This window comes from Lichenostomus cassidix, chromosome 6 (assembly GCF_008360975.1).
Source record: "Lichenostomus cassidix isolate B80296 chromosome 6, HeHo_3.0, whole genome shotgun sequence".
In the NCBI taxonomy this organism is placed as follows: Eukaryota; Metazoa; Chordata; class Aves; order Passeriformes; family Meliphagidae; genus Lichenostomus; species Lichenostomus cassidix.
In genome coordinates, this window is record NC_139487.1 from 18,332,553 (window position 1) to 18,359,179 (window position 26,627).

At 42.6% G+C, this 26,627-nt stretch overlaps 1 protein-coding gene across 4 annotated transcripts in view; it reads right to left on the minus strand.

Annotated features, from left to right (window-relative positions):
- Positions 1-26,627, minus strand: part of SEC31B (SEC31 homolog B, COPII component) — a 37,384-nt gene that overhangs the window by 8,431 nt on the left and 2,326 nt on the right. For 2 of the 4 annotated variants that reach the window (XM_085065392.1, XM_085065391.1), the window contains exons 2-22: positions 22,435-22,523; positions 20,305-20,428; positions 19,310-19,505; positions 18,426-18,521; positions 17,194-17,334; positions 16,567-16,709; positions 16,229-16,328; positions 14,089-14,250; positions 12,032-12,184; positions 11,058-11,288; positions 9,600-9,674; positions 8,951-9,031; positions 7,940-8,048; positions 7,378-7,556; positions 6,585-6,711; positions 5,373-5,518; positions 3,813-3,986; positions 2,998-3,180; positions 2,100-2,313; positions 1,393-1,716; positions 302-340 (exon numbers count right to left, since the gene is read on the minus strand). In XM_085065392.1, coding sequence (XP_084921518.1) covers positions 302-340; positions 1,393-1,716; positions 2,100-2,313; positions 2,998-3,180; positions 3,813-3,986; positions 5,373-5,518; positions 6,585-6,711; positions 7,378-7,556; positions 7,940-8,048; positions 8,951-9,031; positions 9,600-9,674; positions 11,058-11,288; positions 12,032-12,184; positions 14,089-14,250; positions 16,229-16,328; positions 16,567-16,709; positions 17,194-17,334; positions 18,426-18,521; positions 19,310-19,505; positions 20,305-20,428; positions 22,435-22,513 — 3,076 coding nt within the window. In that variant the 5' untranslated portion in view covers positions 22,514-22,523. Of the gene's footprint in view, positions 1-301; positions 341-1,392; positions 1,717-2,099; positions 2,314-2,997; positions 3,181-3,812; positions 3,987-5,372; positions 5,519-6,584; positions 6,712-7,377; positions 7,557-7,939; positions 8,049-8,950; positions 9,032-9,599; positions 9,675-11,057; positions 11,289-12,031; positions 12,185-14,088; positions 14,251-16,228; positions 16,329-16,566; positions 16,710-17,193; positions 17,335-18,425; positions 18,522-19,309; positions 19,506-20,304; positions 20,429-22,434; positions 22,524-22,836; positions 22,942-26,627 lie in introns of those variants that run through there. The other 2 variants (XM_085065394.1, XM_085065395.1) reach the window with 2 other exon arrangements.

A 26,627-nucleotide genomic window follows, 5' to 3' on the forward strand; every position in this document is an offset into this window, starting at 1 on the left:
TCCAGAACTGGAGGGAAGTGGAGAAGGAGGAAGCAGGAGACCCTGTTTTCTGTACCCAAACTCATGAGTAATAGCATAGTACTTTTATTTCACTTCTACTATCCTCAGCTGTCACTTACTAGTCCTCAGGACAGGTGTATTTCCTACCCCAGCTATACAGCTCCCCAGGCATGCAAGGAAACAACAAACAGCAGTGAGCATGCATGCATGCACACACATCAAAGCATGCACACTCCACAAATTTCACTGGAAGCAGCAACACTGCCTGCCCCACAGGCCCGGAAGTTTCTCTGGGTACTACCTGCATGATCCACGTGGGGATCTAGCCAAGGGAAGAAACCTGAAAATCAAGGCAGGGTGGAAAAGGCATGATCACCAACAAGTAATTTCACTCAGCAAGTAATTTCACTGGACTACTATGCCAAAACGCTCTTCAGGAAGGAATTTGTGTAGCTGTAGCCTTTGTGTGTAGTCCTCACAGGCTTCACACAGTGGGATTTGCTATCCTCAGTAAAACACAGGTCAGCAAAAGATTTCAGGTGAAGGCAAACATCATAATCTCAGCTCCTTCACTCTCAGAATACTCACAGAAGCATCTGCTCAAAAATCTATGGATTGTCAGCCTTGTTGTTAGGGATCTCCACAGCCTGGCTAAACCTGTCCCTTGAGACAGCAAACAAAAAATTAACAAACACCAGAGGTGGTGATATTCTAGGAAATAGAAGGAATGCCCATCCATGGGGAACTAGGTCCAACAACACACTTTCTCTTTATCATGCTAGCAAGGACTTCACACACTGGACTGGATTCAAACTACAGACCTAGAGGGGTCTAACCACTGCAGAGAGGAATCCAGAAAGGATTCCCAGACAAGCCCTTTATGAAAACAGGAAAAAAAAATGGGAGCACTAGCGTGCAGCAGAGAGAGAAATTTAATCCTGAAGCTAAGTAAGGGGTATCTCATGGACAGGGAAGGAGCACCCCTCTCTCCTACCACTTCAAATGCACTTCTTGTGTAAGTTGCATAAGCAAGGGTGAAATGAGGAAACCTTCCAACAGCCATTGCATGGGAACCAACACGCTCACCCTTTCTATCAGAGCAGATGCCTTTGGAGTAGATGACTACTCAGGGTGAACTGAGGACCTAAGAGACAGTATCGTGCAACCACAACCTGGGAGACAGAACAACTGAACAGGCTGAATGAAACTGTCATCATGGTTGTGTTTCACCACCACAGCAAGACTAAGCACTCTGTGCCTGTAAGGTTTGCCTCAGCACCACATCCAGCCTTTATGGGGACAAACCAGACCTCAGAAGATCCAAGTCCATTAGGTACTGCAAACCCCATCTGGGCTTGTCCCAGACACACAAGTCCCATGAGCAGTACTTACCTGTGGGAGGAGGAGGAATGGCTGCTGGCAAGGGTTTAGTAGATGGAGCTCCAGGACCTCCCTGAGGATAACCCATGTTCATGGGGCAGTTGAAAGGTGCAGAAGAGAAGTTTAGGGGAGATTGGCTTGCCACAGGGAGAGGACAAGCTGCAGGAAGCTGAGATGATGGGACTGAGGCTGGAGTGAAGAGGGCAGGTCTGGGTGGTGGAACACCTGGAGATGTCATGGGCATGGACTGTCCTGGCAGAGAAGGCTGGCTGGAGAAGGGGGCAGGAGCAATAGGTCTGATTCCCACTGGTCCAAATGGCTGAGACTGTGACACAGCTACAGGCAAGAAAGAGAGTGTATCAGCATCACTTGTTTCATGTGCCAACTACTCATGACGCTCTCCTTCTTGGTAGTAAGTCTTCCCTTCTTCAAGCCATACCCTTTAACAGCCATGTCCTCTCAGCCCAGGCTACATCAGCCAAACTGCCATCAAGCCAGCTGTGGCTTCTCCACCCCTATTCATGCTTAGTATCAGTGTATATGCAGCAACAGTTATTACAATTAAATGTATCAGAAGCACTGAGAAGCCTCGCAGACAGCTGACTTGCTCTTTGTCACTACAATAGGCCTGTGAGGAAGAAAGTAGAGCAGCCACCCATGCTGAAGGCTTTAGTCTCAGAAAACCTAGAAAATAGATACAACTATCAGACAATGCTTACCTGGCCCTGAGACAGTTCCTGGATTCAAGTCCAAGTTGTACTGTGGGTATGGGTGCCCTCTGGAATAGACACTTGTTTGTGGACCCGTGCTGGCCTGGGGAGGGGCAACGTGGTGAGGTGTCACAGACATCGCTGGCACTGGCTGAGGTGTGAAGAGGGAAGGCACTGAAGGCTGAGGTGGTGCTGAAGGGGCAAATGATGACTGATAGTTGGGCTGCAATTAAAAAACAAAGAACTTACAAATGGCCAACAGAGAGTCATACAAGCAGATGCAATTTCTATCCCTGTCACTTCTCAGGCAAGAGAAGTTGCGGCTGTTGTTGGTGCCCTGGATGCACTTGATCAAAGGCCTTTCCCACCAAGTTACTTGCTCAACAAGATGAGCACCACACTCTTCAGAGTGTTCTCCAGCTCTCAAAAGGATTAGCCCTCAGGAGCAAGCTCCCACACAGTGACTTCCTGAAAGCACAACCAGAGGAAATAACGAAGGAATGATAGTGGAGTAATAGAGGTTGGAAGCAAAACTTCACAAAGAGTCTTCTTGTGCAAGAACTGAGGTGAAGCCATACTAAACTAATTTTACTCAGGTATGAAGGTAAGATGAGCACAGGAAAATGGCCACAGCCCCTTTCACCCTAAGATTTGAGATGTCAGTGGATCACTACACTTGCAACATTCTCTGCCAGGGACTGCATGTAGGACAGGGCTTTGTGAAAAGATGCCAGACAGCTTACTTTTGGATTATCATAGAGCTTGTGTTTGCTCCAGTGAAGGGCATCACTGAGGAGTTCCTCAGTGCCTGCAATTTATGTCATCTCATATTACTTCAAATGCCTTCCACAACCCAGTAGCCTTCTCCCCTCTTCCCAAGTCATGACCACCTGAGTTTAAGGCCTACCTTCTCTGGATGTCTGAGACCTGTTTTGTGGGCTGATCCTTCAAGGGCGGAACCACCCTTGGCTGCTGCGGGTTTAACGACCCCTACATTGACACGAGGGTAGGGAAAAGGGGGTGGCTGCTGATCACCCACATTCTCTCCTTGAGCATGAAAGAGCCGATCTCGGAGCTGTTCAATCAGGAGCTGAAACAAACCATGCTTTAGAAGGAGCATCTTGAGAGCCCCAGATGGAAAATGCTGAGGAGACTTATAAAATAGACTCTTATCTAAAGCCCTATGAATCAAACTGCAAAACTAACTATGTGCCCAAGAGCCACCAGGAAAAAATCTCAACAAATGGTGAATGACAGTCTGGGATATCGCCTGCTATACTCCCAGGCAGATGAAGTCTTACTGATTCCTTCCCCAGTCATTAAAGTATTCCCTACCCAACCCATACCCACATTTAGGCACTAGATGGATTTGTTTCAAACTGCTAGGAGAACCATTCCTTGCCATTCCCTTCCTCTACCAGCTAGCTTCAGGAAGAGAGTCAGCTTCCCTGGAGAGCTGCTTCCCAATGCTGCTCTCCACCAACTATTTTATAGTTCTATAGCTCCTTTCCTTTTCCCTGAATCAAAGGCAGTACAGAGAAAATGCAAATGAAGACAAAACCATATCCTGGGACACCTTTTGCCCCCTTCCCCCCTGTTCTCAAGTTAGCATAACTAAGGTGAAACCTTAAGTCCTGATGCATGTCAAAACCCCAGCTCACTCTCATACAAAGTACCATTTTCCCCTCTACTCTTTCCCACAGCAACTTGTTGCTCACTCACCTCTTTAGAGCTGCTGGGTAGATAATTCATTGCAGCTGCCAAGCATCCTTGTGATGCCAGGAGATTGGCATACTGGGTGATCCTTTCTGCCAAGACAGGGCCTGGTGCTGGTCCTGCTGTGCCTCGGAGCATCTCAATGGACCTGCTCAGCACCATCACCTTCTCTATAAGATCCTGAAAAAGCCAGGGGGAAGGAAGAAATAAGACTACTCAGAATCTGACTAGCTTTACTGGTCTATCTCATGACACCTGAGACAATACCGGATGTCTCTCCCCACTTTCAACTGACATAGAATCCAATGTGGACAGAAGTTACTCCACTTTGCACCAAATGCTGTTGCTGATGACCATTACCCCAGGTGCTCTTGGAGAAAAACAGGAACCAGGAAGCAAACCCTGACATTGCTACTTTAATAGTAAGGGAAAAAAAGAAAATCCGAAGCCACAAGAACATTCTGACCAACTATGATCATTTTACTAGGAAGCTACTACTGTTACAATCTATCAGCTTGGAAAATGAAGGCTTAAAACCATACTAGGAGAAATTCACTAGAAATAATTACTACTGCTGACTAAGAGACGTGAGGGTTTTTAGTTACTCAAAACTCCAACTCCTAGAAATCAAAAGTAGCTGTAGAATGACACATGCTGATATCTGGCAACTGGGGGGAGGCCAGTTTCAAAAACAACCAGGAGTGCTGAAGATGCCTTTTTGTTGCTTTTACTCACTAGCAGGATTACAAAGCCAGGGAACTCTGTAGCAGAGGGCATTATCTGCAGATATCCAAGTGGAAGGCTTGTCTAGCTCATTCTAGCGAGTGACATACAACAGGGGTTAGTGACTTAGCCAGGACTGGTTTAAATGTAACAGGTTACTGAGATTAACTCAGTTGGTCAGAGCATGGTGCTGGTAACACCAAGATTGTGGGTTCAATCCCCATATAAGCCATTCATTTAAGAGTTAGACTCGATGATCCTTGTGGGTCCCTTTCAATTCTGTGGTTCTGTGAAATAATCAATAGGAGTGAAGAGAGGTAAGTAACAACATTGACTTAGAAGCCCTGATTAAGCTGCAAGATGTGACTTCCCATATATGATCATTCTACTTGCAGTGGGAGTAACATAGTCCAGACTTCATTTTATTTTGCTAAGGCTATTCTGAAGGTGCAGCCCGCTAACTTGAACATTAAGTTATACACAATAAGCACAGCGGCAAATGTACTCCCAGGCTACTACCAGTAAAAAAACAGGTATAGCTCAGATTTCCCCAGATAAAAGGAAGCTTAGAGATGACATCAGTATGTAAGAGAGGCAGGTAGGCTCTAACTCATGTCCATGCCTGGATTTATATGCAATGTACACACAAACCCTGAGTGATTAAGAATGCAAGCCTCCTTTCGAAGTAAGTCTGTAATCCAGGCTAGAAGGAGATACTTTGGTGAATACAAACAGGTCTCCACTGTCTGCTGGAAGCCACACACTCTGATGGGATGATGCGAACAGCTAAGGGCTAACAGACTGGCCTAAAGAGGAGTCAAACCAATGTTATAGCAAGTGTACCTGTAGGGCAAGTGGTGATGAAGTCTCATGGTTTTTTACCCAGCACTCCACCAACCTCTCCACATTGCCTGATGAGATATAGCAGAGGCAGGCATCATTGGACAGAGCTGCATCTCCCTCTGACTCCAGGCGGGCACCCAGCATGTCTAGAGAGGAAGAAATGCAGCCAACATTTAACACACTCCCCTTTTGAAGAGCTCATTAACCCCAATGCTTTGGATCTGCACCTAGTTAGAATTATAGAATCATTTAGATCGAGAAAGACCTGTAAGATTGAGTCTAACTATAAACCTAACACTGCCAAGTCCCACAAGTTTTTAAGTGCCACATGTACATGTTTTTTAAATAACTCCAGGGATGGTGACTTCACCACTTCCCTGGGCAGCCTGTTCCAATGCTTGACAACCCTTTGAATGTAGGTGGTTTTCCTAATGCCCAATTTAAACTTCTCCTAGTGCAACTTGAGGCTGTTTCTTCTTGTCCTATCACATGCTATTTTGGAGAAGTATAACCTCCTTTCAGGTAGTTGTAGAGAGCAGTAAGGTCACTCCAAACCTCCTTTTCTCCAGACTAAACAACCCCAGCTCCCTCAGCCGCTCCTCATATGACTTGGGATCTAGACCCTTCACCAGCTCCATTGCATAACTACTGGATAACCAAGAAATGGGCATCAGGAAGGAATCCCTAAGCCAATGTGGTTGAAAACAAAGTACTTTTTATACATCCACCAATTTTTATATGTCTGCCCAAACATGTCAAAGAAAAGACAGATGAATTCAGTGAAAAAATCCAACACCTTTTTTTTTTAATTTCCAAAAGAGGTGTGGGAATCTCCAGGCAATAGTAGGGCGCTCAAACCTTTTTTATATGGATTGAAACCCACTGGACCTATTACTGTAAAGGAAATACCTTTCTCTACAGAATAAAAATCACCCTCTTCACATCTCAGCCTAGTGATAGCATCTATCCTGTTTTTTTCCACGCTGCTACTAGATGTTACAGGAAGCATCTACATATGTAATTTTACACCATGACTCTTAGCTACAGTTCATCTATCATTCTCCTAACTCAACAGCCCACAGTTACTTAAGTTCCAGGTAGCTGTAATGAGTAAGAAGTGCTTTTCTGTCTTAACTCTATCTGCTTCTTTCTGTAAGCAGTCCAGAGGTACCTCCTGCAAGGGAAATGGTATCAAAACAGTACACTGCATACCACAGAGCTGGGTATAGTCTTCATGCTTTGAGTATGTTAACAAGATGGCCAGTGCCTCTTTCCAACTCTGTAGATCACATGTGCAAACAATATCTTGCCAGTTCTGCTGCACAATGGAGGAAAGTAGCTGTAAGGGAAGCACAAGGCCTGTCAATCACTGAAGACAAGGATAAGCTGACAGCCTAAGCAACAGCTCACTTTCAAGCACACTTCCCACCATGCAGTGACTACCTCACTGTGCATTAAGGTCCAACAATCTCAGCATCCCTATGTTAATAGTAATTGGAACTCGATGCCTCTAAGGAAAGCAAAAAAACCCCAACAAAGCACTTGAGAGAATATGGAAACATCCACACTAGACAAGACTAACGATCTAGCACATATTGTATTTCAGAGCAGCTAGTATCAGTGACTGAGAACACAGTTTTAAAATATGCTAACCTCTGTTACACTTCCCCATTTGCAAACTAATAAGCTAGGAACTTCCTAGTTGAGCTGTAAAGGGGCAGTATGCCCCACAGGTTACAAGCATGAGGGGCTGAGACAGAAACCATTTAAAAAATAAAAAAGGAACAGAAAACACAGACACTCTATGTGGACAACAAAAAGTTGTTATAAAACTACCAAGATATCACAGTAACTCTCACATCAAATCAATAGGCGATGCACAGATTCTGCTGACATTCTACTTCCTGCATTATGGAAAAAGCATTTTCACATATATTCAGAGAAACATTTGCCAAGACAGCGCACACCTTCCTCTGCTCAGTGTGTACACAAAAGCATCACTTACCAGAGAGAGATTTGTTTTCCGCTTGGCAAAGTAGCGCTTTTGGGTTTCTTTTAGGAGCTTCTCCCCACCAGCTATAGCTAAGATGATGGCATCAGCAAACCGCTCTGCTCGCATGCACAGCTCCACTGCACCCTCAAAATTCCCCAACAAAAGGGCTTGGCTGATGAGTCCATCTGTATCTAGAGAGGTGAGAAGCACAGTCAACCCAAAGGGACATCACTCAGATGCATTGATGATGCTTGTTTTAAAGAGCAGGCAGTAAAAAGCAGTAACATATGGAAGCCCAGCTAAAAGAAAATTTGGAAAATAAAAAAGCCCACTGACTTAACTATAAGTCTTCCATCATCTAGAAGATTCTTCTATATTTTTAATGGGTCTCTTATCTGGGAAAAGTATTTCTTCTCAACGGGATATGCTGCATGACACTTGAAGGGGTCATATGTTTTAATTGTATCTGTCTGCTGCAGTGAACTAGACTCTTCCTGGTCTCCCCTAATTTTCTTGTTTTCCCTCCTCTCCGCTTTTTCCTAAGAGGGCAGAAACACTCTTCATTGTAACATACCTTCTGTGACAGGAATCTCCAATGTGCTCATATTCTGTGGGATGAGGTTATCAAAAAAGGCTGAAGAGGAAGAAACAGCAGCTACATCATCGCTGGAATTCATCAAAAGCTGTGCAAAGAGTGTAAGAAAATATTTAATTCACTGCACATACAGATCCTACCCAAAACATCCCACAGAGTGGGATGGGGCTGCTCTCCATTTGGTTGTGCATGCTCATGTAAATCTAATTTCAGTTTGGAAACTCCTGTCACTGTGCTATCAATCTGCACATGAAGGCAGCAACAAGAGCAGTGCTGCAATTGACAAAGCTTAGGAGATTGATGGTGCAAGACATGCAATGCCAACAGCACTGCTGGGCTGCATTCATCAGCTCAACTGTCAGCCCTTGAGCAACCTGAACTATTTTGGATAGAACAGGGACAAGACCAACAAGTAAAATCTGTAAGTAACAGGCTGGATCACAGCCATGCCTGGTGCTCTACTGAAATACAGGACATGATTACTACTCCTAGAATATCTCAGCCAGGGTTGTGAAGAAGATTACTAATCAGAGGATATAAGTTTTAGACACCTCAGAGGAGAAAAATTTACAGTGAACCAGGCCTTGGAAGGCATCTGAAGATGGACATCCCAAAATTATGTGAAAATACATTTCAGAGCATAGAGGTGAAAAGGAAATAAATACCACAGAAGAAGCTTCACAGAGGAAATCCAGAACTGTACCATGAAGTTAAGCTGCAGTGAGGCTAATTCTACCACTGAAGAAATCAACACAGGTGAAGCAAGCCTTTTTGCAGGAATAACAGCCAGAAGTCCTTCTTCACTGTTCACTGATTAGTTTTAATGCCAGAAGGGACAGTGATGCTCATTTAGTCTGATGCTGTGAGGGTCTGACAGGCCTGTGAACTGCGCTCTGCAATGCCAGCATTGAGCCCAACCAGTTGTGGTTGGAATCAAATCTTCCAGTTCATTCTCTGCTCACCCAGGCTGACAAGATGTACAGAACATACCTGATCTGGTGCAGCATTTGTACCATCTGCCTCAGGAAGCGGCTTTTTATCTGGGATCCTGTTACTCAAACATGAGGCAATCTAGAAAAGTAATAGACAGACACACAGTAAGTCCTTATCAAAGTAAGCACCTGAACAGCAGAACTACCAAGAGACTGGCAAGCCCCAGACACAATTCCCCCAGCTCCTTCACCTGTTTGAGAACTTCCACCTCACCCTATTCCTGGCTGGCTGCCTATCAGTAGCTATAAATCCTTTGCAGAGCATTATGCATCAGTCTGCACTGTCTCCACCTGTCACCTTCTACCTGGCTGAGGAACCCCCTGAGATGCAGAGAGCTGAATGCTAAAAGAAACTCTCACAACTGCACTGCTGTTAAACATTTCCCTGTGCACCAATAACTGAAAGCAAGATATTTTGGCTTAAGACCCCTTTGTTTCGATTCAGGATGGCTACACTTTCACCCTTACAAGTGCGTGCATTTGCTTTTTAATGGGGTATATTTCAGGCAACTCCCAGCTGACATTTCATACAGTTTGGTCTTTTGTGTGCTATGAGATCACTTGCTCAGTTCGAGGAGGGACACTACAACTCTCCTGCAGCAGCTTTACTCCTGTAAGGGTTTCTCACTATTGGAAATACCCCTTACCTTTTTTTGCAGATCCTCTTTACTGTAGCCCAGTAGCTTGAGGAGTTTAGTCCTGGACTCCTGCTCCAAATTCACCTGAGTCCCAAATGATATTGAAAGGACAAAAAATAAAAATCACAGACATCTACACACTGCCAATGGCTAGCTGCTCCTGGCAGTAGTAAAGTTTAGAGCTCAGTTTATAGATGAGGAACTCAACTATGAGAAGTCCACCTAATGACCCTTGTGGGAAGATTTATGGAATTTAAGTTATAATCATGATAAAACAGCAAAACTCAAGTTTGCCAGTTCCAACTGCGGTACAACTGTGTATCAAATCCGTGACTGCATACATACCTGGTGTACTTGGTCATTAATTCCCTGGAATTGCTAAAATAATCTCTTCATAGAGAGAATTGACTGATTGGAGTCTGGATGAAACTGAGACAAGGTGGCTCCCTGAATTGCTAGCAGGCTTCACAAGAATTAGTTAACTGTTACAGAAGCTCCCTGGATGAAGATTTCAGACACTCCCAAAGATTCCCACAGCCTAATTGATAGGCAATATTTATATGCTTTAATGTATTAACATTCTGCAAGGAGAATCTGTCTATCTCAGTTAACACCCATGCTGCTCCTACTACAGAAATGATCAGACTGTACATGGATAAGATACTTGTAAACAGCCTATTTCAGAAATTGTTCCTGCTGAGGCAGAAATGGTGCTGCAGGACACTTTTGTACAGAAGCCTGGTTTGTAGTTTAAGACAATTGATTGTAATAGATCCTTTCTGTGCTGGAGTAGTGTCTCAGGACCACAGACTAGATGGATTATAAAAATTGACTAAAAATGACAGTTTGATGTGTCTCATTCAAGTCAATTGAAGACATTGTTGCAATGGAGACCACTGTCACCACCTAGATGAACAGCTGGCCATCCTATTCAAAATTCCCCATGCAAATATAATACTATGGAAAAGATCCCAATGTTTTGCCCTCCACACAGTCTGCCTATGAGTGTCTGTAAGCCACTGCCAAGACCAAGCCCTGCCTCCTCAGAAGGGAGATCACTCTTTATTATCAAACTCTCATGTTAATAAATTGTCCATGAAGGCTAGTCAGACCTCATGCCACCACAGCTCTCTGTCTTGTTCTGGGATATCTCATTGTCCATTTCAAGTTCACCTTGAAAAATAATAATGTACAGCTCCACAGGCAGCAGACAGAAATAGCTTGGCAGGGTGTTGAGATGAAAAGAATCCTGCTCCAGGATGTCCAAATGAGTCTGCTGAAAAGATCATTCCTAATGAAAACAAGACAACCTCCAAGACCTCAACTTTCTTTAGACAAGTAGTAAGTCTGTTCATTAAATTCTATTTTATATCTTAAAGAACAGGAATAGAAAGGGTTAGAGAGGACCATATTCTCCCCCAGGACCATAAAAGAACTGACCTCTGTATTGCACCATAGCTATCCTACCTTCAAGAAGTTCCAAAGATTCTCATCAAATGGCAGCTTGGCTGTCTGAATCTTGCCCTGGCAGTAATCAAGGAGATTCCCTGACTGCAAGGCCATCTGCAGCTCTTTGGATCGGAGCAGGAATTCAGTTTCAGTAGTGACTTGACTGATGAATACCTGGTGTGGGTTAGTCTGCTGCATTTGCTGTCCAGGAACTTTGGTAAGACCAAAGGTAATCAGTTTTCCTCCGAACTGAGAATGACAGAGGGAGACACAGTAAGTATTCTCATAAATAAAGGCAAAAGCAACTCACTTAGGTCTTCATTTAGCAAGGGAGACCCAAGCTCCAGCAGTGATCACAAGGAACCCAGGAGTTTAGTGTGTATGGATGGTATGACCATTGAGGGAGTTAACACTAGGAGCCCTTCAGCTGAACACTGATAAACTTGACACTTGTGCATATCCAACCAGGCCTAGCCAATTGCATGTGCCAGAGAGGCACAGAGGAAAAAGTACCATTTGGTACCATTAGTTCTTCTGTTACATAAAGAGGCAGACTGCAATGATAGAAACTATCAGGTAAAGAGCAGATACTAGACAGACAGAGAACAGGTCAGTCAACAAGCTAAAAGAATTATTCAGCCTTCCAATTTAGGAGCAAAGATGTGAAGAAAATTAAATGCCTGGACAGGAAGGAGACAAAGGAGAATGGGAATGCATGTCAGCCTACAAGGACAGCTTTTATTAATATTTCTTAGATTTGTTAACTCCTACTTACAATCTCCCATTCTCTGCTACAGGACTCTTACTTTTTGGAAATATATCTGAATGTAGAGTAAACAGACTTCACTTCATGGGACTCAACAATGCATCTTAAACATGCATTAGAACAACTAGCAACAGGAAGCTACAGGTTTCACTAGTGAAAGAAAAGGATTGTGTCACAAGACAAGACATCTACTGCATTTTCAGCTAAGGATGCTCCAATCACTTACTGCAAATGAAACCCCCACAGGCCTGCGAATCCACTTGGGTGGTTTTTTTAATGGTGGAATCAAGGTGGTCTGAGTTACTTGCTCTGGCACCTGCAAAGGAGGAAGGCTCTGTCCTGTGCCAAAGGGATCCAGGTTGTTGAAGGAGGAAGAGATCTAGAATCAGATGGAAATACGAAGAAGATATAATTCAATTCCTCTCTGTATGGAGTAGGCACAAAAAACTATTGCTCAGGAATTAGCTACTTTCCACACTGATGAAGAATGAGGCTAGTACAGCACCTCCTTCTGGAATGCCACCAAGCCACTATGCAAGAGAAATGGCATTTTAAAACAGTTCCAGAAATAATTTCTCAAGAAAGTTTCACCCTAAGATTTTCAAGCATTTTTTCCTTGGCAAGATGCACATTTCCTAATAAACACTGCTAGGCCTAGCACCGAGCTCAAACATAGGAGCTGCAAAATTACTTATTTTATGCAAGATAATGACAACATATGGTCAAAAGTTGTCCAACTTATTTCTTGTTTTTCTCCCAAATAAATTCTGACTTCCTTTTTGTTGCTGGCGTCTTTCAAATGGGTTAGTTTCAAGGACGGTCTCAAGCTTTTATAGGTTATATGAGACTGATGAAATAAAACTTTCTTGTCTAGACAGGAGAGAGTCCAAAGTGACCCCTGAGCCCAATTTCTGACATTTAGGGAATCAGTGAACATACACACAATGCTGTTCACAAGCACTTTTCATTTTTAACATTGCTCACATAGATTTGTTGTTTGCTAAAGATAACCCTGTTCAAGTTTAACTGGACCATAGGGAACAGATTTAAAATTCAGCTAGCCAGCATACCCAAAACAACACAACATCAGGCTAAGCTTGCCAAACCTTAGAATCACAGGCAATGTTTTATCTTTCTTCAGCAGAAACCAATTCCAAAGAAAGAATATTTCTTGAGGAACAGCCTTTATCCAACAGATCGAACACCCTAAACCTTAAACAAACATACACAACCAGGTCTGCAACAGAGTTTCTGTCCTGAGACTGTTGAATTCGTAAGAGAGAAACCTCTTGGTCACAAACTCCCTGCCACCATAACTGTCTTTATCACCTCCTGCTTGTGTTCTTACTTGTTACTCAATTTATCCAGGAAATATTCAGCACTACTGTTCCCCAATTCTGAACAGTGGAAGTGTGGCACATGCACATGAAGAATGCAGAGAAAGAAAATTCTCCATGGGTTAAATAAATCCCTAATCTCCTGCAGCTGTTGCTTGATAAAGTATTTTCTGTCTCTTGCAAATCCTATGAAACTGAACTCAGTCAGCTGTAAATGACTACATAAATAACACTTAAGCCAGCTCATACATGTTCTCTTAAAACCTGTATTGTAAGGGAGCTGTTGGCAAGGACAGAGGGAGGGAATTAAAAGACTAGACACCAGATTAAAACTAAAATTTTAGACAGTAGTAACATTTAATCTGTTCAGACTCTGCTCATCTATTCATTGTCTAAGTAATGGGTTTCAGTATCAAAAATATTAATATGCTCCAAATTGTAGTCAATAGACCTGAGAAAAATTTCTAATAGTGGTTTATAAGCCACTTTAAAAAATTATTTTCTAATGAGGAATAACATATCCTATAAATTAGTATCAATAACATATCCTATAAATTAGTATCAATAACATATCCTATAAATTAGTATCAATGTATTTAATTTCAATGTAATGACAAGAAAAGGTTGTTGATCTAACACTTGTGCTGCTTTGTTTTTAGTCTAACAGAAATAATAAAATATATCTTAACATCACAACTGCAGTTGACCTTGGTTCTCCTTACATACTTTTTGAGAGGCAATGTGGTCCCCCTTTGGAATTTGGTGAGGTTATTAAGCCCCCACACAGGTAGCTTCTGATTCCCACACCATACAACCACAGGTCCTGGTGCATGGGACAGACTGCATCACTTAAAAATCCCACTGTTACACATTTGCTTCTACCACTCTGTGCAGACAGGGGAGAAACTGCAGTTTGTCAAGGTGTAACATGGTCACAGGACTTTACCTTGTCAGCCTGCGTCTTCTGCTGAGCTTCTAAATTCCCACCCATAACAGAATAAATGTTGATCCACCCATCAAAAGTGGCAGCAGAGAAGACTGAAGGATTCCTAGGACACCACTGGACATCAAAGCACCATTGACTCCGAATGGGCAACTCATAAACCACCTATCATAGAAAAAGAGAAGACAGAAGCACAACACAAATAGCCTCCTGTTTGCCCCAAATTATTTGCCCACAGCAAGCATGTCACTTTATTTACATGTCACCATTGCATACAAATCTCTGATTTTTGTTTCTTGAAGGCTGCATTTGCAACTAAATTATAACACATTGAGTCCAAACGGCTGAAAGCCACAGAAAGCTCCCATAAAACTGAATTCTGACTGTAGAACAAAATCCAAAAGCAAGAAGTCGCTTTTGCTCTGCTTTCTACGTACTGCTATATCAGAGTACTACAGCATTGTCACATTTGCTGTTAACCAAGGGAGAGACATCAGAAAACAACACAATAAAACCAGAAGTCAAGAGGTGAGAAGGTGTCATGAGCAAGAACACATAAAGAGAAAGAATAGTGTGGAGTAACAAATGTGACAAGGAAAATAAAAAGCCTAAAGAAAAAAAATAGAACAAGAAGAGAGGACTGTAATAGCTGCATGTGAACTACGAAGGACACTGCAGCCAACAAGTTTATGGTTCAGCCCTCAAAAACCCAAAGTTCAATGCAAGACCCAGACAGAGACTTCCTGCCTGATGTTGGGCAACTCACAATACAGCCTTGACTTTATACCTCCAGTTTGTAAAATGAAGATATTTCCTTTATGGTTTACAGGAGCAAAGGACAGATAATCATAACTTCATTTTCTGTGGAAACGTGATCTGTGTTTTCTGTTCCAGGTATAAACAAATCAATATAATTGGCTTATATTAAAATCTAAATTGCCCAATAGAAAAACTAACGAACAAATCCCAGAAAACCAAACATCCCTCAAACCCAAAGAAACCAATACTTCCCTCAAACTTACGAGAGCAGCCATTCTGTATAATTGTACTAATCCTTCATATTGCCAACTGTCACAACTTTCTTTTTCACCAGATAATTTTCTATTAATTGGTACCAAGTCAAAAAGAGCCCCCTAACAATAGTTTATACATGAAAGTATAATTTGAATTGGGACTCTGCAAATCTACAGCAGCATGCATAAAGACAAGTCAGCCACAGTAATTTTTAATTTTTCCACTAAAAGACAGTGAAAATACTTCTGTAAAAATTGAACATCAGTAACATTTCAGAGTCTCATTGTCTTCTAACCACTAGAGATGTGGACAAAGTGAACATCAAATCCCATGAAACTACAACCAGCAGCATTGCATGCAGTTTAGGAAAACTGATTAAATTTTTTTCCTTGCCTCCAAGGTAAAAGTGATCAGCTGAGTGATATTGTCCCATGAAATTAATCTAGCCTGGGGCTCCCAGCTGGACTTTGTTTCGTATTGTTAGAGCACTTTCCCCATGCTATCATCAAGATCACTTGCATTGTCCAAAGTTCAGTTTTAACCAGGAACTCAGCATTGAATAAATGGGTGTGCATAAAAATTTTTTAAACAGCCCCATTTTAATTCAGGTGATATCTATATATTCCAAGTATGGTAATTCTGAGATACATAACTAGATAAGCACATACATGTTAAACCATTTTACTACTAATAAAGTTTACACACGTTATTTAACTACATTGTTCCCTTCTCAGTGAGCCTAACAAACGTTCCTCGCTGCCCTTCAAATTTCCTCCCAAAAAAACTTAGTACTCTAGGAAAAGGAAAAAGAAGAAACACATGGAAACAGAGAATATTAACATGTGAGCATAGCAAGAAAATCATAAATAGTTGAAACCAAATTTTAGGTAAAGTTTTCTTCCCTCTATGATCTCTGGACGAAGATATATCAGCAAACACCTCAACCTGTTTCTCTTTATTTCAGTCTGGATATGGACAACACTCACTGACTCCAGACAGAAAGAGTGCAGAAGACACGCTTGAGGGACTTACACTGGCACTCCACAAGTATACAGGGAAGGAGACACACAGAGCAAACCACACAACTCCATAAAGTAGGCCATGGGTACTGATAGCTGTAGTTACATACCTCCCCCATACTTGGGTTCCAGCACAAGATCCGGTTGTCTTTGGCACTAGTCAACAGCAGTTCAGGGTCAGCCTGGCACCAAGAAACTGAGAGAACTCCCCTAAAATAGATCAGAAAGAAATGGGTCTTATTTCCTGTACAGTCCACTGCACCAACCAGTCACTAAGAAAGCACCATGCACCAGCATTTAGGCTCAGAAATAGTAGTTCTCATCTCTATCTTCAACCAGATTCATCTGGGAAAGAAAGCAGGCCCAGGAGAAAAATCACAGTTCCCCAAAATCCAGTCTCCCAGATGTCTGCCTTGAAAAAAACGCAACACGACATGCAAGTCCTCACCTCGTGTGCCCTTCCAGCTGGCTCAGAGGAGAGGTAGCAAAGCGTAAGTCCCATATTTGGATCACTGGCAAACGGTCATCCTCAGAGGAAAGGACTAGCTGGGTTGCAACTTCTGGATGCCAGGCCATTCCTGAGCAATGCATCTAGGGACAAAAATAGCACAGGCTGGAAATTCAGCAAAGCAAGCTGGCAATAGCACAAATGGCCCAGAGCCATGTCATTCTGTACTGAACTCGCCTAGAATGCTTGACATAAACCAAGTCTAGCAATGTCTTGCTCCAGGCAGCAAGTATTTCTACCTTTCTACACAGCAAAAAAACCCACCTAATCACACAGAAGTCAAAGTTGACCTAGGAAGAAAGCTGGGAGGCTTCTCATAAATGAGTTGTGAACACAGAAACTGAATGGAAGAGTGCCTGAATTTTAAGAACAGTAAGGGGTCTTGTTTCCCCATCTCATTAGAGAAAAAAACTAAAAAGAGGTGCTTTGATGCTACAGCTCCAAGAGAACTAGTTTCGACAGCACCTAGAATAAAACCATTCTTGTCCCAGAAGTCCATGCCACTGCTTTGTAGTCACATGTGGCACACTGTAAGCTAGTTAGAAACGCAGCCTTTTCTCCACTCACTCTGTTGCTGTGGTCACTGACTTTGATGATGGGCTCATTCTTCCTGAGGTCCCAAACCACAGCCTTGCCGCTGGGGTGAGCAGAGGACAGGATGTGCTGCACCTGCCGATTCCAGGACACCACACTGATGTCTTCATGAGGCTGCCAAGACAGGAAAGGCCACACATCCATTATTCCCAATACAGCAGAATGTGAGCTGAGGGAACACCAATCACAGGAGTCTGTCACTAGTTTAACTACGGGATTAGGGATTTGATGATACACAGATTCCTCTCTGCAGCTGCTGATCAACTAACTGGAAATACCAGCAACACTGATCAGAAAGACTAGGGAAAGTCCTTTACTCAGAGAACAGTGGACAGTAAAATTCTATCGGGGAATGTCATTTGGAAAAGTACCTTTGTAGTTTCGGAGCAGGTACTGGATTCTACATTGGCCAAATGTGTTATAAATCACTCCAGAGAGAACTGCAGTTGAGCACACATATATGCTTCTACCCTAACTTCTCAGATGAACTTAAATGGAAAGATGGCCTTGTGCAACATTTCAGGAATGCAGTGAGATGGAAAACAATGAAGTATTCATGGTTAATTGTTGTTATTGTATCTACTGCAATGCAGGAGATAGGTAAGGAAACAAACAGGAGACTTACTGGAGGAAAAACCTGGCCTTAGCCAAGTTTACTATGATTTTTCTACTTTCACAAGTTGATTGCCCTGAATAATATAATAAGCACCAGAAGATCAGAAACTTCTTTCTCTTCAAACTCGGGAAAATTATCTGGGAGCAATAGCCAAGATGCATTTAATGGCTCGCTGGCTCTGCTAGGGATATGACTTTCATGAGATACGAAAAGCCTCAGCTGAAGCCTGAAATAAATTCATTCCTCAGAAAAGGTCCAATAAACCTTCTTAATCCATCACACATGCCCCAGCTGGATCACAAGATAAACTGGTCAGTTACTTGATTCAAATCCACAAAGAGCTTACCCATCCATGCAAAGTGCATCCTTCCAGAGCTTGTCAGCCTACCTCCCCTCCCTTTACAACACTTCTTCCACCCCCAAGAATGAAACCAATCAGTCACTTCTGATTCATCTTTCTCCTGACAGACATCAAAGTCATTCCCCTTTTACACACTGACTTGGCTAGGATGTCTCCACACACATCTTTTTGTCTTGCCTACTGAGATACAAAACTGCAGGAGTATGGCCCAGAGGAAAACTCATTTACCTGTGATTTAGTCCCTGGAGTCATAGGCACACTGAAATTATTCAAGTCCCAAATGAAAATTTCAGAATCATTGGCTCCGGAAGCCAAGAGATTACTCTGTTAAAAAAAAAAAAAAAGGAAAAGCTGCACTGAGATTCCTGCTCACAGGGAAAGAGGACAGATTTCTTAAAAATAAATGGAAACAAAATCTTCCAAAATCTTCCAAAGTGAAATGAGAGCTACATTTCACAGTCACTAGCAAGCATAAAGATACTAACTGGATTATAAACCAAGCATATCTCTGGCCTCCATGCTTTCCACTGTGGCATAGTACAGAGCCATTTAAAATTTGTCTGTTTTGGGCAGGTGGCTGCAGTTAATCATGATGAAATTCTGCCACAGGCCTGGAAGCCACTGTCTCTGGCCAGCTGAGCCTTTGCCCTGCATCCTGGCACCAAGGATATTTCTTCTGAGAAGATGCAAGTTTCTCACAACTGACTGCAGCAATTTTCAGTTTGCCATTTTGCTATCACAAGAACCATGTTCTGTTCATTCATTTATTTTGCAGTTCCTTCAAGTGTGATCAGAGCCCCACTGAATTAAATACCAACTGAACAAATGAAAAAAATAGAAGTTCTAATTTCGAATGGACAATGGTTTAACATGTAACAATATCACAAGACATGCTTTTATAGAGAGGCAAGAGATTTGATCAAGGTCACAGGGGAATTCAGTGGCAAAGCTGTGAAAAGAGCCCATATCTGAGTCTCAGACCAGCCTTGTATCACAACTGTCATGCCTCTTAAGTTAAACACTGTTTCTTCACTTTATAAATCTCTATACACAAAGGAATGTACTTTCTAACATGGAGGTTAACTTTCCTTTGGTATCTTAATGTTACACACCTGGAAAGGGTTGAAGTCAAGGGCTCGAACAGGACCTGAATGCTTCTCTGTCTGCCCAATGACAGGGTCGCTCTTAGAAGTCAAGATGCGCTGCACGCTGTACATTGTCAGGACTCCATTATCCCCTCCACCAACGATCACTCCAGAGGACTCCGGAGACCCATTTCCAAAGTTCCCCCAGATCAGCTTATGAAACCTAAAAAAAGAAAATAAAGCTGGCATAGGCCACAATGTTTGGTGGAAATCAAGACACCCTCTTCATTACCAAAACTCACATCCATGTTTCAACCTATCACACATATCCATCAGTCTGCACTTTAAACAATCATCTCCCTTTTAAGTGGACTGTGGCTCTTGCAGGCAAAAAAAAGACATAAGAATCCTTCCAAAGACCTTTAAAGGGAACTTAAAAAGGAAGAGCTTATCTCTATTTTTTTGTTGTTTTGTTGTTTGTTTAAACCTTTGAGGAGCTCACATGGGATTTAGTGGGTGAAATCCTCTAGCCTACACTTTATTGAATATTAGATTAGAGGTCTATGTGCCTTCAGTTCTAGAGCTGTTATCTGAAAAATACATTTACACCCCTTAAAATCTGCTAGTTAGAAATCAAGGCTGTGTTTTACACTGGGTGCAAATGTCATCCCCACTGATAAGCCTAAGAAATCATCTTGTCTTAAAAAGCTGGAAGGTAAGTTTCACTCTCTCTATAGTCTCTTCAGTGCAAATTGTTAGCCCTAGCAATTCACATTATACATAATGTCTCTACTGACTGACTACCATACAAGCAATTTCAGACTTCTTTAATGATCCAACTGCTCTACTTCTATATCCTCTATGACCAGTGTCAACAAAAATGTTCAATTTTTGAAGACAGAAGTCAACAGATTCAAAAGATCACTTTATACGCTGTAAGCATTATCTCGTCCTCTTCTTTCTTGCACCAGAAAACCCTTTTCAGTTTCATTGACTGATACATCAGTATGAGCCTCTAGTACCTGTTTGAGGCAGGAAGTGCTCCTTTCTGTTTCATGTCCAGGGAGGGATCCCTGAAATCAACCTCAAATATTTCTAAGGTGGCATTTGTACTGAAGGATGCATCCAGCTGCTGGGCAGATGTTCCTAGAAGAAGCACAAGAGCAACACAAGTGGGCATCTTTATCAAAAGCCAAGATACAAAAAGACCAAGGCACTGAAAGCCTATTCTTCATAGGCTACACAACCTTGGTGTTGTGACTGTTCAAGAGGACATGTCTGAACACCTCAGAAAAATGAATTAATTATGACAAAGACTTTGAAAGAAATTAGAAGTTCTTCAAGACATTCTGGGCACCAAGGTTACTGCTGCACAGATAACTTTCTCTCTTGGGACAGATATAGTTCATGTATCTTCCTCCAAGCAACTGTGGCTTCTGATACTAAGTTCTACTCTACATTATAAATGCCATCGTATTATGAAATCCAGCTACAGTCATGATCCCAAGTACTTCTGCATCCTGCTCTTCAACCATGGTCAACCAGGTCTTAATCACATGTTCTAAACCTACTCCACAGCTTAAGTTCTTCAACCTTAACCAACCAAAGATGTCTCAACAACCCATAGACAGCTAGCAGTCACAAAGTGGTGGCTTCCTTCCTTCTCATTATTCTTACAGAATAAAAACTAGAAGTTGATTTAACATTACCTGGTGGGACACTGCCAGGCAAACAGTCCCCCAGTCACCATGGGGATGCTTACAGCATGGAAAGTGCCCCAAGAACTATTAAAAAGCAGTACTAATTATAAAACTGCACAGCTTCTGGTCTAAAGCAAACTAAAGCCAAGACCTTTGGTTCAGCCAAAACTCTGGCCTTGTTCTCTACAAACTTCCCCAGTCTGAATCCTTCCCAGAGGCTGCAGTTCTTCACAAATTGCTCCAATGTGGAGTGGTCCAGTGGGGTGGTCTTTCAGAACAGATTGCTCCAGCCTCAGTCCCCCATAGGGTCACAAGTCCTGCCAGCAAACCTGCTCCAGCGTGGGCTCCTCTCTCCATGGGGCCACAGGTCCTATCAGGACCCTGCTCCAGTGTGGGCATTCCACAGGGCCACAGCATCCTTTGGCACCCACCTGCTCCAGCATGGTGGATTGCAGTTGGGTATCTGTTCCACCATGGACCTCCATGGGCTGTGGGGGTGACAGCCTGCCTCACTAAGGTCTTCACCAGGGGCTGCAGGGGAATCTCTGCTCTGGCACCTGAAGCACCTCAAGCCCATCCTTCTGCATGGACCTTGGTGACTGAGAATTCTTTCTCCCACATATTCTCCTCTATTGTGCTTCACTTATGCAGACCATTTTTTCTCCCTCTTAATGACTACATTATCCCAGAGGTGCTACCACTGCTGCTGACAGGCTCAGTCTCTGACAACATCTGGAAGCCACCTGGCATTGGCTCCAGTGGACACAGCAGGAGCCTCTAGCAGCTTCTTACAGAAGCCACCCGAGCTATCAAAGCCTTACCTTGCAAACCCAACAAAACCACTGAAGCTGGCAGCTCCACACAGACATTAAACTTGCCTGCTGCCAACTCAATGAACAGGCTTTCTGCTTCAGGAAATAAAATTACTGTAAGAATAGTGATTAATTAATAAAATCAACAGAGCAAAACTTAATGTTTTGCAAAAGTACTGAAAGTGGAATGTTAACCAAAACAGACAGCTTTAGGGAGAAGAACTTTATAGTATTTGATTGTCAAGCCACATGACAATGACTGAATACAGACAAGTAAAAGTGACCTTCAATGAATATCACTTGAATTAACTTCCCCTTTCCCTCATAGGCATAGCAAGTATCTAATGCAGAATAGCAAGCAGGTGCTGGAGTCCATACAGTCTTAATTAGAAATAAAAAAACCATGTATTCATACTTTGAAAAATCACTCACCTTTAAAATGTCAAAGTTGGGCATAGAAGTAATCTTCTACCACTTACTTTAAAAAAACATAAAAGCTGTAATGTTTTTTGGTACATTGCTTGTACATTTGCCATAGACTGTTAAGGTGGAAACTGTTGAAAGCTAAAAACCATACAACTCTACATAAAATTTCTTGGCGATTCATACTCTAATATTCACAAATTGTGGAGAACTTTACCTGTTGCTAGATAAATGGGGTGGTTGTTTGCTGGACTCCATGCCTGCACAGCTGTTCGCTCAATTTCTTTTAGCTTCATTTTCTAGACTCTGAAACAAATTTCACAGAGTTTAGAACAGAGAGATAAAGTTGATGTGAAAATATTCACATCAGAAACAAAATATTCCCTTTACCATGATGAGAACACATTGCTTTCAATAGAGTGAAGTTAATTGCTACTTCCTGAGGTATCGAATACAGTTTTACTGGAATGAAGCAGAATATTCAAGAATTCATTAAAAAAATACACCCCACAACCCCACTGTCTGACCCCAGATTTTTCACATACAGCTCTCTTTTTCAGATGTCCTAATTACAGGAGAGTTACAGAAAAAGGAAGGGGATCTAAATTAAACAACATACTTAAGTGTTCAGTCCAGGCCGGTTTAAATCAGCTGCAGAAATTAATTTAAACTAATGTATTTTGCTCTAGCGCTAGTTGCTCTCGCTGAACAAGCTAATGTCAGTATATACATAAGCAAAAAGGGAGCAGAAAGAATCTCACAGCAGGCTAAGTTCCAAGCAGAAAAGTGACGTGGCAACAGAAAACAAAGTGCAATGCTATCATGGGCCAATTCAGTTAATGTACTTTGTTCTTGCTCCTCTGAAAAGCAAAAGGAAAAAAATAATTTGACTTTCTCTTTGAGACTGCAAATGGTAGAAGGTGAGAAGAAGTAATCCAAAAGTAACTACTGGGTTTCAATCTCAGCACTGACAGCAATTCTTTTTATTTACTCCGGATAGATCAACTGACACCTGTAAAATGGGAGCAAAATTTCCCCATGACTCTGGAGAGACATTAGTTGGGCAATAATGTAGCAGGTTAACTGAAAGTCAAACACCAACAGCAGGTAGCTGGGAGGGTGCAAAAGTAAATATAAATACAATACAAATATAATAATTATACAAATTATCACTCTGTGTAGGATTCCATTCTTGCTTAGGAGAAAGCACCCAGCACCTCTCCATCACTGACCACAAACAGGCCTTCTAAGCATCATAAATGATGTGTGGACATAGCACTCACAGGCCAGTGGGGTCACTCTCATGAGCAGTTCCTGAACCTTTTGAGCTTGGCTGCACTGCAGTCTTTAAACTCTAGCTAAACAGAACTGTTAACTATGCACTCAGATGGTATCATGGTGAATAAAGTAAAACTATCAGCAGGCAGCACAGCAAAACCCTCTGCATCTTGTCAGCTTGCTGTGATTAACCTCTCCTGGTTACCTGACACTGTTTGTGTAAACCACAATCGGCATCAAGGCCCTCTGTTCAGATGCAGGGCTGCAAGTCTCAGTGCTTCACAGGTTGGTTTTACTCAGGCCAGAGTACAGGTGCTACTTCATAAATGTACCTTGCTGTGGTCACCCCCTGTCTGGCCAAACCATCAAAAAGAAACCCTCAAAATAAACACCCCTCAAAAACAATGCAGTTTTGAAAAAGCCTTCCATCATCTTGTGGCTTATAAGAAACTATGGCCTCCTGAGGTCCACACAAGGAGGAAGTTTGGTCAGCATTACTTCTTGGGCTTGAACCTCCTAGCTAATAATTCTACAGCTTTTTTTAGGGTTTCTTCTCCCTCACCAATAGGAAGTTAAAGATATCCTCTCTCTCTCCCAAGCATTATTAGGATATGCTGATTGATTACAACCTATTTAATGTTTTTTAGCATTAGTCCACAGCAGTGTGTCCTAAAGCTCAAACTGCTAACTGCTATTCTCACATTAAGCTTAACCCAACTTAGTTAAGGCCCAACAGAATTTAAAAGAACTCTTGTACAATTAAAAAATGCAACTATTTCTTTATGCTCCCTAGGAACAGAGGTGGAAAGATCATCTCCTCATCACCATAACAAATCTCTAAAGCTTACTTTCCAATCTTCCAGTGCACACTTTGTGGGGTACTTGTTAGGGGTCCACTGCACTCTCTCTGTGGTGCATCTGTCAAGATGTTCCAGCACCTACTCATGTGTCCCATACTTCTGCAGGAACCCTGTCCAGGTCTCCTTCCTTCATTGTCAGAGGGGAATGAAAATATCCACAGAAGTCAGGTGAATCTGCTAGCAACAGTCTATTGCACTTGGCTCTACCTGACTCCACTGATGTTGGGGGCAGGACAGCTGGTATGTTCCTTACCAGTCCCTTTCTTGCCTTTTCCTCCTCAATCACAATCCATCAGTTGTAGCAGCTGGCTGTACACTCAGGCCTCACTGCTTCTTGGTTTTTGAGAGGGCAACTTCCCAGTGAACGTTAAAAGAGACCAGCCAAGAGGCCTGTTCCCTAGAGGAAATTACCTGGTAAGGAATCAGTGAAGAGTGCAACTATCACAAATTTAGTCAGGTGAACAGTACAAGCTCTCCCTCCTTAGCTCTGTGCTAGACTGACTGCATGGCTGAAATAATTTACATTTAATGTGCAAAGATAAGCTGCAAAAATTGTGCAGAACAGTATTGATAAATTGTTTGACTTTTCTTGTCAATAGAGCATTTTACATAAGAAAGTCAATCACTGCATCCCTACTGCTCTTTTTTCACAAATTTAAGCCAGGACAGAATGTGAAGGTAAAGTGTCTTGGTCATGGTAACCTGTCCAGATGGAGGAAAGCAAACACCACTCCATTTAGAGTGGCTCAATGTCAACAGAACAACTGTAGAAGTGCTGGATCATAGGTATTGAACAGGTTCACTGTGTCCCTGGCCCTAAAAGCAAACCAGCTGTGGTTCCAACAGACTTGAGAAGGTCCACAGAAGATGTGTAAGAGGCCAAAGCATCACAGTATCACACCATCTATTAAGAATTTCTGAGCAGTTCAGCTCCACTGCAGCTGAGGCTCTGCAGAGATGCAGCAGCATTTCCCCCTTAAGTCAGTAAACTCTGAGTTTGGAAGGGAAAAAAAAAGCCTGATTTGAGTCTCACTCTTAGAGAAGTGATCCTTCTATACACTGTGCATGTCTGTATCCAGAAGAGGACTCACAATCCTTAAAGCAAGAAAAAGCCCTTCTTTAGCAAACTCTTGTGGCTGCCTGAGAAAAATTCCAAAGTATTGAACTCTTCCACAGAAGAATTTTTAGGGACAGGCTGCCACCTGCTGTCGTCTCTCAAAATAGCATCGAATACTTCCAAGAAAGTTCATGCTTTTCTCAGGACCTCTAATTAATTCATCATGACAATTCCTCACCCTTTTCTACAGACATCCATCCAATTACAGATCTAACGTATTAATGAATCTCAGCCCCAAAGGGAGTGGAAGGACAGAAAGAAGCATTTCCCCACAACTTTCCTCAGCCATAGCTTCCTGCACAGACCTTCAAGGGTAACAGAGCCTACAATGCAAAACCTGACAGGTCAGAGCACCCCTCACCACTGAGAAATGGAGAGCATGCAGCTAAAGAGTGAAAATTCCCAAATCACAACAGACCATGCAAACATTGCTGTCAAAGGCAAAAACTCCTCACCTTTGCTAGCCTGAAATACTTATGGCTTTGCAGTACATTACGAAAGACCATGGTTATTAATGAGCTGACCCTCAAAGCTGTCATGATAATTATCCCTGATAGCATTCTAGTGAGGCCTTCTCTCTCTTGCACCATCCAGATGCTGTCAATCAGAAATCCCCTCCCACTGACTTTCCCAGTCCTCCTCCTGCCACTGGACATCCAAGCATTCCCCTCTGAACAGTTCCTGCTGATATTGGACTTCCAGCACGGCACACAAAGGCTGATAGGCTGATCTCCCCCTACTTAGCTGAGAGTGAAGCTTGGGCAGAACAAAAAAGATTTGTCCAAGGTCACCTGGGTGACAAGCAGCCACCCCAAGACCTGAGCAGCCCCTCAGCCATGGCACAATGGTTAAGACACAAACTGTTCCTACAGTTTCCACAACCCAGCGTCGATTTAAAATCTCTGTACTGCCCCTTCCGTTCGCCCTGTTCTGACACCCTCCTTCGGCAGCTCCCCAACACCCTATGGCCAGGCTGTTCTCGTATATGCTTATTATAAACCCCGATTACAGAAGGCACGGAGGCACTCAGCTAATCTCAGCTAATCACTGGTGTGTGCAAGGTGGGGTTGTTGCAGGGCAGGGCTCAGCACATTCCTCCATGACAGCTCCCATGGTATATAAAGAAACTTCTTGTGCTCTGCGCACTTTCAGAAG